Source organism: Solanum stenotomum, chromosome 4 (genome assembly GCF_019186545.1).
Source record: "Solanum stenotomum isolate F172 chromosome 4, ASM1918654v1, whole genome shotgun sequence".
NCBI lineage: Eukaryota > Viridiplantae > Streptophyta > Magnoliopsida > Solanales > Solanaceae > Solanum > Solanum stenotomum.
The window spans coordinates 12,603,952-12,622,101 of NC_064285.1; the positions used below are offsets into that span (position 1 = coordinate 12,603,952).

An 18,150-nucleotide genomic window follows, 5' to 3' on the forward strand; every position below is an offset into this window, starting at 1 on the left:
TTTCTGAATGGATTGAGTAATCTGCTATTAGTAATTAACCATTTAGGTTGTGGTGAACTACATTTCTGTTCTAAGTAAAACTATAGGTAGTGTTGTATTTTGATTTAATTTATGTTTCTGCAACAGCTACACGGAGTCAGACCCTGTGAAAATAGCAGTTGATGGTGTTGAAACATTTAAGAAGGAAAATTGTGATCTAATAATTGTTGATACCAGTGGACGCCACAAACAAGAAGCTGCTCTTTTTGAAGAGATGCGACAAGTTGCTGAAGCAACGGTATATTTTACTATGCTCCAGGTATATGATTAGCTTGAATAAGAAATGCTAATCTTCCTGTTTCTTTTCCCAGAAACCAGATCTTGTGATATTTGTTATGGATAGCAGTATTGGTCAAGCTGCCTTTGATCAAGCTCAAGCATTTAAGCAAAGTGTTGCAGTTGGCGCTGTAATTGTTACTAAGATGGATGGTCATGCAAAAGGAGGTGGTGCCCTCAGTGCGTAAGTTCCCTTGCTGCTGTTGTAGCACTTTTTTTTTTTGAGAAAAACCATGGTGTCCAGGACTGCTTGCGCTTACCTTGACTAATTTCACGGGATACCTGCCACCTCCCACCAACAACCTGTTGATGTAGCACCTATAAAGTATGCCTTCTATTGATAATGAGCACTCTTGTGCAACTACATTAAATATGCCTTCGAGCATGTCTGGGCAACTTCAAGGATTAAATTATTTGCCATGTCAGTCACAGTCATTTAATTTAATTTGTTTCTTTTGTCAGGTAACATCTCTTTCTATAATCTCGCTCATCTGAGCTATAGAACATGTTCCTGTTGAAAATTAATATCCTTTATCACCCATCAAAAATAAAAGATTATTATCTGGACGACGTTAAGCCACTGCCCAGTAGTGCTCTCTGAGCTTGATAGCTCCGTCATGTGACAAATTTGATAAGTTGATCCAAACAAGTAATGCAATTTGTATGGAAAAAAAATTAGATGCTGGTTAAGGCTTGAAATTTCAAGGTTTCGATTTGGTTCCTATAGCACTAAAGCCACAACTTGTACTGTTTTCTGTCTAGGATATATACATTTTTTCTAAAGCCTTGATTAACCCACAAATTCAACTTCCCTGATCCAATATGTCCATCTTTCGCTTACAAACACTTCTTTTTCATATTTTAAATTTTTAAAGTGGAATTAGTTTCAACAAATAGTTTTATGCAATGAAATTTATAACCTATTTTTGGGAGTGAATAAGATATATTTATATGATACTCTTCCATGCAGAGTTGCTGCAACAAAAAGTCCCGTCATTTTTATTGGAACTGGTGAACACATGGACGAGTTTGACGTTTTTGATGTTAAGCCATTTGTCAGCCGTCTTTTAGGTTTGCATCCCTCTGCTTGGATACATTTTCATCTCTCTACTGCAATTTGATTTTTTAACCCTGAACCATCTCTGCTTATTTGAGGTACTAGATGTTGCTGATGTCTATTGTCCTATTGTGTCACTCTCCACTAGGCATGGGTGACTGGTCTGGGTTCATGGACAAGATACATGAGGTTGTCCCGATGGATCAACAGCCTGAACTTCTTCAGAAGCTATCGGAAGGACATTTTACCTTGAGGATAATGTATGAGCAATTTCAGAACATACTTAAAATGGGCCCCATTGGCCAGGTTTGCTACTTGCTTGCTCTAAATTTTCTATTTCCTGAAACTCTATTTTTCGGTAGTTTTTGCTTTTTGGTGTCAACTTCCTTAACATTTGGGTTGGAAAAGTTTCATCAGTTGCGCTTATGCCATTGTTTATATTACATTTATAATTCTTGTTGTATATCTCTTAGGTTAGTTTGCTATTTTATTCTTCTCATTCTGATACCAACAACAACATTACCCAGTGTAATCACACAAGTGGGGTCGGGGGGATGTATGCAGATCGCCTCTGCCTTTGTGGGGTAGGAAGGGGGTATGAAGAATGTTTCCGATAGACCCTTGACTCAATAGAGAAGTTATTGGAGCAGGGTTGCAAGAAAATATGACAGCAAAACAGCAAGATACAAGGCAAATGAAGCAACAGACAGTAATACACTAGAGAATAAGAAACTACGCGACTACTAAATATTACTACTAATAAGGAGAGGAGAGGAAGTTAGACCCCTGCCTCTCCCACATAAAGTGCGACAACACTTGCCTATTTACTAATCTTTTACCCTAATCATCAACCGTCATACCTCATGCCCTCAGTAAGCTGAAGTTGTGTCGTGTCCTGTCTAAGCACCCCAGTTCTTCTTCGGCCTACCCCTCTCTCTCCTAACTCCTGCTGCAACCAACCTTTCACACCTCCTTACTGGCACATCTACGCCCTCCTCTTCACATGCCCCAACCATCTTAGCCTCGCTTCCCTCATCTTGTCCGCCATAGAGGTCACTCTCATCTTACTCCATATAACTTAATTTCCAATTATATCTCTCCTAGTATGCCCACACATTCATCTTAGCATCCTCATCTCTACTACATTCATCTTCTGAACGTGGGTGTTCTTGACTGGCCATCACTCTGTACCATGCGATAATGTTGGTCTAACCATGTCTCTGTAGAGCTTACCTTTAAGCCTTGACAAGACATTCTTATCACACAGTACCCTAGATGTGAGCCTCCATTTCACCAACCCCGCTTTAATTCGATGTGTGACGTCATCATCAATTTTCCTGTTTCCTTGGATTATGAACGTAAGATACTTGAAGCTTCCTCTCTTGGGTATGATTTGTGCATAAACCATAAAAATTGATAACTTAGAGCAAGCTCACGATCATTTGCTAGTTCCTTGAATACAACTGGAAGGGATTTGTCAACCCTAAATCTTTTGCTCAACCACTCTTTCCCATCTCTCTCTCTCTCTCTCCCTCATTCATAGTTGCATGTTTCATTCCCCTGCTAGAAGTTGACTTGATATCTTCTTACATGTTGCTGATGTTTCTATGTAGTGTAGGTCTTCTCCATGCTTCCAGGATTCAGTGCAGAGTTGATGCCAAAAGGACGTGAAAATGAAAGCCAGGCAAAAATTAAAAGATACATGACAATGATGGATTCAATGACTAATGAAGGCAAGTGATCTAATTCCATAATTTTCATGCATTAGTTGGTTTTTGAATTTAGTTCCATGTTTCGATTTCAAATTCTAATACAATTGCAGAATTGGATACTTCCAACCCAAAGCTTATGACCGACTCCCGAATTATGCGGATAGCTAGGGGGTCCGGCCACCAAGTGCATGAGGTAATGGATATGATGGAGGAATACAAACGACTGGCTAAGATGTGGAGTAAGATGAAGGGACTTAAGATTCCGAAGAAGGGAGAGATGAGTGCCTTGTCTCGAAACATGAATGCACAACACATGAGCAAAGTCTTGCCTCCCCAGATGTTGAAACAAATAGGCGGTATGGGTGGGTTGCAGAACTTGATGAAGCAAATGGGTTCTGCCAAGGACATGATGGGTGGTATGGGTGGTATGTTTGGTGGTGGGGACAAGTAAACATGAAAGCACAATTAACAAGTTAAAACTCAAGGCTAATTTAGGTGGGCAAATCTCTTGTTTTTGTTAACTGGTAAAGAACATCTTAACCCCAGACTTTCCTCTTACTCCTTGTATTAGTGGGTCATAGATTTTGAAATTTTAGGAAGCAGATCATATCAAGTTGTCAATAGAAGGATTTAGTATGATTCATGTAACTTGATGATTTTCTTCTTGTATTTTTGTAGCGGGATGTTTCACAAGTACAAATTGTTGAGTATAGCATTATAACTGTCAATTTTTTCTCTCAACATGTTGTCTTTGGAGAGCGCCACGTACCAAAAGGTATTGTGGAATGGTTGTGATCCTTTCACCCTTGACGAAAGGTTTCAAAAATGATCCTTTTATCTCCCCTACAAGATGCGAGTTCGATTAGTTGGTCTAGTGGGCTTCATGGTTAACAAGAGAAAATCAATAGTAGTTTCCACATATTGTGCCTCTTTCACTGATAATCTGAACTGAAAAATAAGTTATTAGTTTATCGATAATGGATTATCGATTTAATGATTTTGATAACGGTTTTAATAATTTTTATTATCAGGTTATTGGTTCTTAACCATTTGAGTTTTTTTCTTAATCCGTTAGTAAATTAAAGTTATATTTATACGATTCGGGATATAAAGTCCTCAACTTTGGTTTAGTTTCATACTTTTATTTTTTGCTGTTTCAAACTCTCAATTATTCTACAATGTGTCATTACTTTTGAGCAAGATATAATATGTCAACTCACGTGCATGTTTCATTTAGTTTTTCACCTTATTTCCAAGTGATTTTCAATGATTTATTTTTGTGTCAAATATTAATGATTAAGCCGATAATTGAATCGATAAATCATAACTGATAAGCCAATATCTAAATGATTCTATAATGATTTATCATATCTATAATTAATCAATAAGTCGAACCGATAAATTTCAAAACCGAACAAGTCCAAACTTTTCTTCCGCAAATACCCCATTACATGATAAAAGGGGAAATTGTGCTCTACGTACACTAGGAGAAAATATTTATTTATTGCCATGTACCCTATATTTTGAGTTTGTTATCTGGTTTAACCCATATTTATGTATAAATACCTTTCCTTCACTATTATACACTTATTTATTCTAAGGTTTATACATTATGTATAATACTTTTCTTCAAGTATAATATTGTATAATTTTGAAAATTTCCCTAAATAAAATAAGAAATCTTTACGCACACCTATATAGAAAAATGACAAGACCCTTATTTTTTAATCAGGTAGAGTGAAATGGCTAGAATTTCCCATCACTTTTTCTTTTGGTGATATATTTTGCCTTGACACTTATGAAGTAGACGTCATTGATTGAGTTAAAGTGAAGTCTTTTTTCCGATTTAATTACAGTTATTCTCGCTAAATACAATATAAGAAGTTTCTTGGGAGGTATGGACATAATAACTAATCTAGACCATCAGAAATGGCACGTAAAACAGATGTTTAATTTCAAGGAAGGAACCCCCAAATAGTTGATGTGAAAGTATTGACTTACTCACAGTGGAATTATTCTGTTTTAGGCATCTTAATACATGTTATTCAAAATCAATCACCACATATATATATATCCTCAATTTTTGTGGCACAATTTAAATTTTGAGATTTGAGTATTTAATTTTGACTGTGAATGTAAAAATATTATAAATGAAGATAATTAACAAGTAAAAACAGTTAATAGTTTAAAAATAATAACAAATTTTCGTAAAAAAGAAACTTGATCAACTCTTAAAATTTTAATTATATCACATAAATTTAAAAAGAATTATATATATAACCAAATTATAGAAAAAGAGATGCTCCATATACTGGTATGATGTTACCATAATAAAATGAGGTGGAAAGCAATATATGATTTGACAAAGTTGTAGTCTTGTAGACATCTTTCTTTTCTCAACTAACCTACCTAAATTTGTGCCAAAAAACTTGTTCTTCTTTTCTTTTGGTTTTCTGTCCCTAGATCCGTATTAAGTCTGATTAAATGCAGATTCACGTCAAAAAATCTCAAAATACCCTTCCTAACAAAGGAAATTTCATATCCAAAAATACTCAAACTTAATATAGATCTTAATTCAATCTTATTAACTAAAAAATAATGGTAAGTTTACATTAGATAGTGCACTACTAATCAATAACGCGTTTCGAGGGACAAGAATGATTGTAGTCGGAAAAAAATAAATTAATGGACTCCGTTGGATATTTTCGATAGCCTCTATCAATTAATTAAATTAAATCGAAGATGGTATTAGAATTAAAAAAATTGCTATTTTAAATGTAAAATAACCGACAAAGGTTTGTCGATTTTATTTTAAAAAAAAATAAAAATGGTTGGAAGTCCTTCAATTACATAAAAAAAAAATTGTATTGATTTCTCGATAGTGTCCGCCGATTACTTTAACGGAATGTAGACTAATAACATTAACTTTCGTCTTTCGAGGAAATTACATTTTCAATAATAATGACATCATAATCGTCAAATCCAAGATTTACCGCTCCTACTTGATTTTAAATTGTCAAGCTCCCACTAATTAGATATAGAAAAATCTAACAGTCGGGTCTAAATGTCCTTAACCTATAGGTTTGAAGCATTTTTGATCCAATAAATAAAAAAAAAGGGATAAATTTAATTTAATAAATAACAGAAAAATATTTTTAAATCATTTTTAATACGTTAAGGACATTTTTGAACCTTCTGCAAAAAAATCAATGCAAATATAATTCCATACAAGTCTAGAAAACTTCCAATTGACTCTTTTATTTTGTGTTGTAATTTTCTTCTTATTTTCAACACTTGCCCCACACCCTTGTCAATGTGAGGGACCAGATAAGATTACAGAAGTGGATGACAAAATATATTGCAGAATTTAACTATATAGTATACTATATATATAATATATAATATTGTTCTTTTCTTGTAAGACTAATTTGTCATCTAACTTTGATGGCAATGTGTGAAATAAGACCCGTCAGAGTCTTCCCCAAAGGTTAAAATTCTTACTTTTTATGTCCTCTTAAAGTCGACTACGTAACTCTTCTACAAGACACGTTTTGAATATAACAAACATTTCTCTACTAGTGAGTGTTTGGATTGACTTAAAAGTTGGTCAAACATACTTTCAAGTCAGTCTTTAACTTCTGAAAGTGTTTGGCAAATATAAAAAATAATTTAAAATAAGTCAAAAATAATTTAAAATAAATTAAAAATTATTTGACAAGGTAAAAAAATGACTTAAAATAAGTTTAAAATGACTTAAAATAAGTCAAAAACCAAAAGTATAGGTCTCCCTTTACTTTCTTTTTTTTGACTTAAAATTCATTTCAGTTTGACTTTTTTATTTTTGACTTAAAGCTGTTTTTTTAAGTCAATCCAAACGGGCTCTAAATTCTTGTCAAAACTACATATCATGTCCACAAAATTACTAGTTACTGTTTTTAAAGGCGTGTAAAAATTGAATCGATCAGTAAATTAAATTAAAAATATGTTCTTGAGATGTTGCTATGGAGTTAATGTGCTTTTAATGGTTTTACGAAATAAAATTATCGGGTTATAAGTTTGATATCAATTTCTTAATATTGAGTTATTTGGTAAATCGGTAACTTATTAAGACAATAGTAATTTACTTTTTTACCCCTACATAAATAATAAATATCGTATTGGTTACTACATTTTCCCGTTAGCCTTCAAATTAACATTATTATCCTAGTTCTTTTATTTGTGTTGCATTTATATAGTTCTTTGTATGTAGTTACTATTTTGTTTCTAATTTATTAGCATTCCATAAAGTTACATTATTGTTTTGTCGCGCCAAATTATATTATTGTAGAAGCATATAATTTATGAGCATTTTCTTATTGGTTAAACCGAAAATTGAATCGTTAAGGACTAAAAATCGATACATAAAAATCAATAAAAATATCTTACTGATTTGATGTATTTAAAAACTGAAAACCGATAAACCAAACTAATAATACATAAAATCGAACCGAACCAAATCGATCAATGCACACCAATAATTATTCTTTTTGTCTCAAAATACTTATAGTTCATTTATTTTAAATTATTTTACGCTTTTTAAGAGTATAAATGTGAAAATATAACACCTGGGCCTAACTCAACCTCAAAAACTAGCTCATAATATAAGGTTTGTCCAAGTTCGTACAAGGAGATCAAATTCATATTCCTCTACCGATGTGGGACTTCTTAAAAGTAAAACAATCAAAAAGCTACCATTATGAATTAATGTTTTCTTTCTTAAACAGCATGTAAATAAAAATATAAGATAACTATTTTGAAACGGAGGTTGTAGAAATGACCATTCAAGGCAAGCTATATTGTGAATATTAGTAATCCTTTTTTGAACCTCAAAACCTTTTCTTTTCTAAAGATTTTCATTGCATGCTTATCCTTCTTTCATGTACTTTATTTTGTGAAATTATACTGAATATATTGTTATTACTTCTTTTTCTTTTTGAGTGACTTAAAGGGGATTTTACTTATATATAGTTCAACAAACATAATGATCTACTTGAAAGCAATATCATTTCTAAACATGTACGTAGTAACTATTGTAATATATATAGGATGAAGTACCAAATTTAAATTTATCGTAGATAGTGAGGCTATTTATTGAACTCAATGCACGTACTACTTAATTTGAATTGGCATAGCAACATATTGGATTTGGACCACTTTCATCTATATCTATATGTAAAATAAATGGATTTGAATTCGAAAAAAACAAATAAAAACTAGACCAACGTAACGTTGAATTGGAGATTGTAGCCGTTGGTACTTAAATTCACACTTGCTCTAGTGTTACATAAATTGTTGTACCTATATTGGAAATATTGTAATATATTTTATTGTCATTGAAAAAAAAGAGGGGGGGGGGGGGGNGGGAGGGAGTAATACAGATAGTGTCCATTGGCAAAATGATAGACAAAATAAACTATACTCCGTCCATTAGTTATACTAAAAATATATGCCTACTTTGAAAAATCAAAGACAAAATGTATCATTTTATACCTGTTTTATCTTTAATATGAAGTATTATTCATTTCTCAACATTTAATAAATAATTAAGAGTGATATAATAATATTACTACTGTTTTATATTTACTTTTTAAGATATGTGCTAAGCCAACATGAACAACAACCAAAAAATAAAAGATGGATTGAGAAGTCCTGGGTATGGAGAAAATCATGTTGGGAATATCACCCACAAATGAGTACTACAGTGCGTGATCCAAATTTAGTCAAACTTCAATATGATCTTCTGAACACCGAGTGAGAAATTAAAAAAAAATAATTCCTCTTGTAAAAATGTACAACATGGGAGTGTGAAATGAAGACTTATTAGTGGTACAAAAAGTATTTGTTGAATGAGTAATTAACCTTTGCAGCAAGTATTAGCCAAATTCAACTTTTCTAAGTAAGGTTTAGGAGTCAAACAATTAAGGACCTTGATTTGTACCTTCACTTGACTTCTTAATCAAAGATATATAGACTTACTAAAAGTTTGAATAAATGTTAGTGATATAACAATTAATTAATGATTTCATAAATTCTTGGTAGTAGTTATAAACTATAATCATAACTGAAATTGGTAGAAGACTTGTTCAAAGGGAATTAAAACTAAACGTTAAAAAAAGGACAAAGAAAGTTTTCAATATTGCCTTGATATTCTTTTAATTCCTTTTTTCTTTATGGTTTAAAATTTAAATAGCTAGTAATTAAATACCAATTCCTAAGCAGCTTGGTCAAACAGTTGATCGGTTAATGTCCAATTAATTAAGTAAACTGCTATTCTTATTTCGAATTTCTTAAAAGGAGTGTGACAAAAATAAACAATTAATATGAGACGAGAAAAGTAATGTTTGTGATATATAAAAATGATAAGTTCAATTAGATTTGTCCATGTTTGTAATTCACCCTTCTCCTTATGCAAACACTCACACCTTAACGCTAAAATTAAAATAATAAAATAAAACGAGAAGAAAAAAAATAACTATTTTGAAAGGAAAAAATGTTAGACGATACACATTTTGTACCTCGTTAAAAAAAGAGTGCAACACAAATGGGGAAATTAAAAAAGAAAGAGTGGAAGCGTACATCTTCAAATATTATTTAATATAATCTCAATCCAAAATTGACCCAACACTACAACATCAGAATTAACACAAAATACTCTTCATGATTAATATAACTTGTGTCTATATATAAATAAATAAATAAAGTGAATAATACGTCCTACAATTAATTTGAACATAATACATAAACATTTAACTTATAAGACTCAACTGCTCCAACATGCACAAATTGATACTTAAACTTATAAAGTTGAACCAGTATCCACATGTATTGTCCTACGTAGCACATATGTTTAGCTGTTCAACTTTATTCGAGCTAAGTTTAAATATCTAGCTACTTATATATCAGTTGAGGTCAAGTTAAAGTTACGCTATTAATTTATGAATGATGTGTGGATTTAGGAGATTGAAGAGGAAATAGAGATAGGAGTTGAGGTGGTTGAGAGGCTCTAGGAGTATTAGGATGCAAGTAAAATCTTTTCTCAGCTATAGCTCTTTTTTCTTCTTCTTCATCCTCCTCCATGGTTGATCTTGGACTTATTCCACGTGTCAGCATTTCAAGAGGTGAAACTGGAGATGCAAGAAAACTACTACTACTACTAATTTTCGACAAATTCGTGGTCTTACCTGTAAAAATACAGTCAAGATTTCTTGTACTATGCCTCCGTTCGTGTAACTTGAAGGTCGATGACGGGGCTCGATCGATGATGGGGAGCTTGTTGGATTCAAAACCAGTGAGTTTTTGGACCACGGAACGGAAGTTAGAGGAATCAGCTTGGACAAAAGTTGTATTATTATTATTGTTATTACATGAGATGTTCATCACAATATTATTGTGTTGGTTGTTGTTTTTAGAGGTTGAAGTCATGGTTTCTTGAAGAAATATATATATCTATGGAGGAGGATGAGAAAAAGGGTGGGAAGGATGGAAAGGCATAAAAGTTAGATGGGGAAAATGAAAGAAGAAATTGAGTTGCTTGGTGTGTTGGTGTTTATATAGTTGAATGGCCCTCCCCCTAGGGTTGTACTTGAGTTGGATTTGCTTCATCCGTCTTAATTTATATGACATAGAATTTTTTGATATATATGAAAACTATGGAAAAAATATTATGAATCATACTTATTTTATTCCTAATTACTTGTCCAATTTTTCTTTTATACTGATTCAATATGACAAATCAAGAAATGACAAACTTTTGTTTTATTTATTATACCCTTAATTAATTAATTTTGAAAAATGTGAAATTCTTGAACATCTTAAATTTGTAATTCATCTACTTCATAATTAATAAGAGTAACATTGTAAATTCACTATGTCAATTATTATTTTCTTAATAGGTGTGTCAATTTAAAAGTGGACTAATAATTAGAGACGAATGGAGTAATAATTAACTATTTTAAATACTTAAAAACATACAAACAAATTCTGACCCTTTTAAAACAGGTTAATAACTCGTTTATTTATTAATTCAATCTACTTTAATTTTCTTAAATTCAGTCAATCCGTCCATTTTAATACATACTTATATAAATTTGACTTGATGAGTAAATGTTCTCAATATGATTTAAAATGTTGTGGCAAGTCGGTTGCCTTATCTTCTAAGAAAGTTCATAAGGTAATATTCTCTACAGAGTCATCAATATTAAGAAGTTAGACTTTTAATATAATCCATGATTTATTATTTTCCACTCCACACGTTATAATTCTTTGTCGCATGGACTAAAGAATATAGTCGTAAAAATCTCCGATTATTTTTTTAAAATTATAATAATTAATAATTTAAATATTTTAAAAAAATTCAATAAAAAAATTTATCTGACTCTCAAAATTTTAATTATTCCATTTAAATTGAGACGATCTTGAGAAAATATTTTAGCAAGGGGCATACGGTATGGAGTTGCAAAGTTTGAAATTTGAAGTGTAAATAGGAGTGGGGAAAAAAACAAAGAAATTAAATGGGAATGAGCTGGCAATGAAATATTTTAATGATGAGCTTAAATATACGAGGGTAAAAAAGAAATTGTATCCGAATTATTGATAGTTTTAATATACAACATGAGTATATGACATAATAAATTGTCTCAAACTCTTGTAGGAGCATGAAACTCTTAAAATCAAGAAAAGTGTTAAAAACACCCATAAATTTGACGAGAATTTAAGAGTGTATTTCACTAATATTGCATGATCAGGAGTGTATTTAAGTTCAGTTAGTCAAGTAAAAATATGATTTTAAGGCTGTCAATAGTTCAAAAATAAAACTTATATTTCGTATCAAATTTAAAAATGATTTCAATATTTCTCTCTATGATAATTAGCAGGACAAAAAAGTTTGTTCAAATTTTTTTTTGCGTAAAATCAAATTATATATAACACTATAATACTTTTTATTTTACGTATAATATAATAGAGATTAAATTTTCTTAATTCATTTTTCGAATTATATCGAAAGGTAGAAAATGTAAAGTTGGATATTTCGTGGCCACAAAGATTGATATACAATCAATGATATTAATGACTTTGAAGTGTAATCATTTGATCACTAAATTATTTATTGGTATAAAACAAAAGAAGTAAACATAAATAGTAGATACACGTCGAGACGCGGAATCTTTCTCTGTACTCTGAATTCCGTTTCTGCTTTAGATTGCGTGAGGTAAAGGAACTTTGACACATTGAAAAACAAACTGAACATGGGTTGTAGTGTAGTGGTGAGATCGTTTTATCCTTAATTAGAGATTTCAGGTTTGAGCAATGGATATGGGAAAAATTATATTAGGAGTGTCATCTTCAAATGAATCCTACAATGCGCGATTCAAATTTAGTCGAAGCTCTAATATGAACTTCAAACACCATTTGAAAAAAAAAATACAACAACAACATAGTTTTGAGTTCTTTCCTTAAAATACTACTCCTACCCCCTAGACTATTAAAATGTCACAACCCCGTTTATATAATATGATTTTTATATATTAATGTAGTTTTACTGGGTTATTTAATAGGAAAATTGTCTAATTACATAAATATATCTATTATATTTATCTCCTTCGTTTCAGTTTATGTGGCATTCTGTGACTTGGCACGAAATTTAAGAAAAAAAGAAGATTTTTAAAATTTATGTCTAAAACAATCATTAGATATTTGTATGGCTGATAATTATTTCATTAAGGATAAATGGAGATTTTTGAAGTTAAATTGTTTCTAATTATAGTAAAGTGATACTCCCTCTGTCTAAATTTATGTGACTTACTTTCCTTTTTAGTCAGTCCCAAAAAGAATGACATATTTATATATTAAGTAATAATTTAACTATAAAATATCTATTTTACCCTTAACCACACAAATTTCTATCATTCATTTTGGATCACAAATTTTAAAAGTCTTCCTTTCTTTCTTAAACTTTGTGCCGAGTCAAACTATCTCACATAAATGGGACGGAGGGAGTTTTTTTTGGGAACGGCCTAAAAAGGAAAGAGTGTCACATAAAATGGGACAGAGAAAGTAATTGATTTCCCTATAGTTTGAAATAATTACATATTGTCAAATTAGTTGATAATTTCATACTAGATTTTAAGTTAGATACACATATTTCTGCTACCAGAACACTCTTAAATACAAATACATAAAGGTGAGCGAGAGACTCAAATACATGTAAATCACACTAGATAAAAGTACCTGAAATATCAAATACATTATGAAATACAAATCCATAGGGAGAGAGGCGAGCGACATAGGACAGAGGCAAGCAAGATAGGAGAGATGTGATTGAGAGACTCAAATACATGTAAATCACACTAGATACATGTATCTGGAATATCAAATACATTCTGAAATACAGGGGAGAGAAACGAGCGACATAGGACAGGGGCGAGCAAGATAGGAGAGAGGTGGGCGAGAGAGTCAGATACATGTGATTACACACTTGGATATAGTATTTCTAGAATAAATTATACCTAATTTTGACCAAATATACATGCATTGGGATGCACTGGATATATGTATTTAATTTGACGAACAAAATATGGGACGAATGATAATTTTGAGAACTCACTGAAAGATACATAATTAAGCCCTAAACTAATGAATTTGTGTTATTTGTCCTATTTAATATCTGGACAACATTGAATTAACGAGAACCTAATAATTTTTGTTTAGCGTACAACAAATGTTTATAATTTTATTTACTGTAAATTTAGTTATTATATATTATATTTACTTGAGATTGCAAACACATAAATTCTTAAACTTCAAATTCTAAATATTCTATCAATTTTCAAATGATCATTTAATATTTGCCCTCATAAGAAGTTATTTATAAAATGACCTAGTAATGTAAATATTAATTATATCAGGAATTTCTACCCCCCTCCCCCCATATTATGCCTAATGTTGGGGATATATGGATGTACAAGTTTCTTTGCTTTTACTCTTTGTTGCTGATTTCTATTTCTTTGCGGAATTGCCTTATCTTTTGGGGAAATTAAGCGGATAAATAAATATATATTAGTTAATTAACTAATATAGTTATAGTTTAAATTAATTACCAATTGCAGCCTCTTTTTAGCTATAATTATGTGTGCCTCTCTCCTTTGTTCATCTCTTGTCTCTCTCCTCTCTTATACATATACAAATACAAATTATACATATACATATACATCTCTTGCCTCTCTCCTCCTCCTCCCTATCTCGCTTGCCTCTCTCCTCCTCTAACATGTAGTTAAGAATCGTAATTAGCAAACTATAGCGATGAAACATAATTAAATTACTTTTAGTGGTTATTTAAGAAATTTCCTCTTTATCTTTTTTGGTTTTCTTTCTCATTAGACTTTCTTTGCTCACGGGACTAGCCTCCTCTTTTCTTCCTTTCCTTCTTATTTTCTTAACAAAAAGAAAAATAAAATCTAATTAAAATATGTATATATCAAGACATCTATGACATGATCCAATCTTTCCCCAATGGTATATCCACATAAATGCACTTAATTTAACTTATGATCAAATGATTTGTTATAATTATAGGAATTAAAATATAGTGAATTTGATTTTATTTTTTTTGTTTTCCATCCTGTCTTTTTTATCGTTTTAGTGTCTGCATATTCAGATTCACATCGAAAAATTTCACTTTAAGGATAAAATTCAAGACTCAAACTCAAAAGCTCTGATTAAGAATAAAAATATACTTATTATTTTCATCTCAACTTATGAATTTGATATGCACTATATTGGAAATAATGACTTTTGCATTGATATAAATTTGATCGAATAAAATAGGCCTTGAAGAACAAGGAAGGAGATGAAAAATATTACGGCTTCTAACTCTATTCAGGAAACAGTGAAACATGAAAAATACTAAACAGCTTGTTTGGATGGCTGTTTCCTAGTGTATTATATCATATTATTATTTTAAAAACGGAAAAGGGTCAAAATTGCTCCTGAACTATGCGAAATAAACCATTTATACCCTTCATTACATTTTGGGATAAAAAATACCCCCGCAGTTATCCCAGGAGACCACAAATACCCTCAAGAGTTACACCCCAATTTTTTAGTGACGTGGCAAGCCACATGGGACTAATCCCTCCACCTAAGCATTGCCAACTAAGATTCACTACAAAAGAACTTGTCGCCACAAAATCCCAAAATATTGCCACTAAAGGTTATGAGTGATTTTTAGTGGCGACTAAGGCTCCAACAACCATTCGTTAGTAAAACCTATTTTTTCAACAAAAAAATATGATAATTAATTTTCGATTGCGACCTAATTTTCTAAAATAAATAACTTGCAATATCCATATTAAAAACACCCAATATTATTACGAAAAATAATCAAAATTACTTCTCGATTCAAATCTCCTACTATATATATATAATGCATCATTGTACATTTTATACATTTACATATGACATAAAAATAAAACACATAGTGTCTTCAAACTCCTACTTAATCGATATCATATTTGGTTTTTTAAAAACAATGAAGAAAAAAACACAAAATTAGAATTTAATGTTAAAAACTTTTAGTGACGATTTTCTGGGCTTTTGTGGTGACTGTTGTTGCCGCTAAAGGTCTAGTTCTTTTGTAGTGAATCCTAGTTGGCAACGCTTAGGTGGAATGATTAGCCCCACGTGGCTTGCGACGTCAACAAAAATTTGAGGTGTTAACTCTTGAGGGTATTTGTGATCTCTTAGGATAACAGTAGGGGCATTTTTTATCCCAAAATGTAACGAAGGGTATAAATAGTCTATTTCATATAGTTCGGGGGCAATTTTGACCCTTTTCCATTTTAAAAATAATTTTTATTTTAATTATTTCTTAAATTTTACTATATTATATCATTAAATATTGTTATGTACCAAAAGAAAAGCATCGTTTTATTAAAAATCGATTTTGTCTAATTGCTTCTTAATTTTTTTTAATTATTATTATTATTTTCTCATCTTTGTTTTTGATTATTATTTAATAACCTTATTTTATCCTTATCATTTTTAATTATACATTCATACTCTATTTTTATTTATAATATAATATAATATTGTAAGTTTACTCTCTAAATTGTTAACATATGAAATTATGTAACAACGAAACACAGTTTGATGTCTGCATCAAAACCAAGTGCTTACAAGCACTTTTTAACTTAATAAAAACACTTCTAAAAGTGTTTTAAAGCTATTTTAGGTTTAAAAAAACTTAAAATAAGTTAATCCAAACAAGTTCTAAGACCTTGATCTCTTTTTTCTTCTTATTCATTTGCCCATCTAATCTAATGTTTAAACTAATTAGACTTAACAACTTAATTACTCGATATGCTCCATAAACACATCTTTTTGTCTGTTTTCATAATAAGATCATAGGAAGAAAAACAAAACACTAGTTATTGAACTCACATCTATCAAGGCGAATCCCGCCGATTGCTACGGTTCGAAAATACAGAACAAAAAAAGAACAAGGCAAGTGAGCAGGATATCTTTGGTCCATTATGTTGTTGAAAAAGAAAGGATGGTAAAACCTATTCTTGCAGTGATTTTCTGGCAGCATCTTCTTCTGCTTTCATTTTCCTTTCCCACTTTCTCTTCCTATAATCAGCCAACATTTCAGGCATTTTTTGCATCAGTTCAGCTGTCTTTGCCCGTTTTTCTGCTGATATTCTGTCACACTTGTGCCCTTTCTGCTTTGTTCTCATTTCCTTTCTCGCTGGATCGTATGGCCAATCTTGTCCAGCAAGAACAACTTCCTTGCGCAGACGAGCTCGATGGCGAGCACTGATCCCCAGAGGTTTCCAGGCTCCAAGCTCCCAGTAACCCCAAACTCCCTTTGAAAGCTCATCCTTGTATTTTACTAACTTTTCTTGCCATGGATATTGATATTCCCCAACTGCTTTTGCTACAGACTTTACAGCTTTTCCAGCCATTCGTCCTGGAAACAAATACATATAACTTTTCTTTGATCTTTCTGACAACGTCGAATTTTAGACATGTAAGTCCATCAAGGCATACTAAAATGAGATGTACAGAAATTAGGCAGGTTATCAAGAGAAAGTTCTAAGGTTATTCCATGATTGTAAGAGGATGCCACATCATATAGCGAATGAAAACAAAATAAGAGTTTGAAAATACAAGATCCTCTCATAGGAAGTCCCTTTGAGCCAACCATCAAATTTACTATTCAATTTGATTTTAAACCTTTATTTATTTAATTAATCCTCCGAGTACATACTACTACCTAACAGCACATACATGACATAAAACTTTTTCCATCTCTACTGGGATCTGAACCTAAGTGAAGTGGTTTTGTTTCCACAGGCGGAGCTAGAAGCCTGACTACTATGAGGTCACCGGTCACCTCAAAGATAACTACAAGTAACTGTGCATAACAAGTGGGATACGTAACCTGGAAAACAAGACAGGTCATCCTACAACGAGTGAAAATACACCAATAAATTGTATTTTATACTGTTGGAATATATAAGTTAAATCCAATACAACAAGGCATGCATTTGCTGCAGGTTGGTTGATATATTCAACTATGCTAGAGTTACTTGCACAAGATAACTATTTCTTCTGTAACTACATGGAATTAAAGCGTAGATGAAAATCTCTTGGCAAGAGAATGTCTCCTTTCATGTTATTCTTACTTAGATAATTCAAGGAGCATGTTCATTTGTTGCCAAGACATGACATTTGTATCACAATATAAAGTTAAAACCAAGACACGACATGGTTCCAGAAAACTGGCAAAATAATCATAGCTTAAACTTGAATAGTACAACTGAAAAAGGTAGAATACGCAAATAATAGATATCTTATCATCCCTGGCAGATAAGAGCAGAGAAGGAGGTAGGACACACAAAAGAAGGTTCATTTGCTAGCAACTTTCATCAAGACAGCAGATTGGTCCTACAAGAGGTCAAGGACTCATGCCTCCTGTGTGTATTAACTTCATCTTCTATCAAAGGCACTAACAAATGGCACGGCTGT

General features: G+C 31.6%; 4 protein-coding genes across 8 annotated transcripts in view; 1 reads left to right on the plus strand and 3 right to left on the minus strand.

The window, feature by feature from the left end:
* LOC125862319 (cytochrome c1-2, heme protein, mitochondrial-like) overlaps positions 1–18,150 on the minus strand; it is a 924,866-nt gene that overhangs the window by 794,441 nt on the left and 112,275 nt on the right. The gene's annotated exons all lie outside the window — the stretch shown is intronic.
* LOC125862338 (uncharacterized) overlaps positions 1–18,150 on the minus strand; it is a 533,211-nt gene that overhangs the window by 450,919 nt on the left and 64,142 nt on the right. For 4 of the 5 annotated variants that reach the window (XM_049542391.1, XM_049542393.1, XM_049542390.1 and 1 more), the window contains one exon: positions 16,529–17,089. In XM_049542391.1, the coding sequence (XP_049398348.1) occupies positions 16,683–17,084 (402 nt within the window). In that variant the 5' untranslated portion in view covers positions 17,085–17,089 and the 3' untranslated portion in view covers positions 16,529–16,682. Of the gene's footprint in view, positions 1–16,528; positions 17,090–18,150 lie in introns of those variants that run through there. The other variant, XM_049542394.1, reaches the window with a different exon arrangement.
* LOC125862757 (signal recognition particle 54 kDa protein 2) lies at positions 116–3,825 on the plus strand (the record flags this gene model as incomplete). The annotated part of the gene is made up of 6 exons (XM_049542893.1): positions 116–277; positions 351–499; positions 1,286–1,386; positions 1,521–1,678; positions 2,991–3,105; positions 3,195–3,825. Coding segments are annotated over 6 exons (1,026 nt in total), but the record flags the coding sequence as incomplete, so codon positions are not given.
* On the minus strand, positions 9,999–10,627 carry LOC125862334 (VQ motif-containing protein 11-like). The gene has a single exon (XM_049542385.1). The coding sequence runs from the start codon at positions 10,543–10,545 to the stop codon at positions 10,057–10,059; it is 489 nt and encodes a 162-aa protein (XP_049398342.1). The 5' UTR covers positions 10,546–10,627; the 3' UTR covers positions 9,999–10,056.

What these genes read in the sequence shown, in the direction of transcription:
- LOC125862334 (XM_049542385.1), bottom strand. Translation starts at nt 10,545, where the DNA reads ATGACTTCAACCTCTAAAAACAACAACCAACACAATAATATTGTGATG.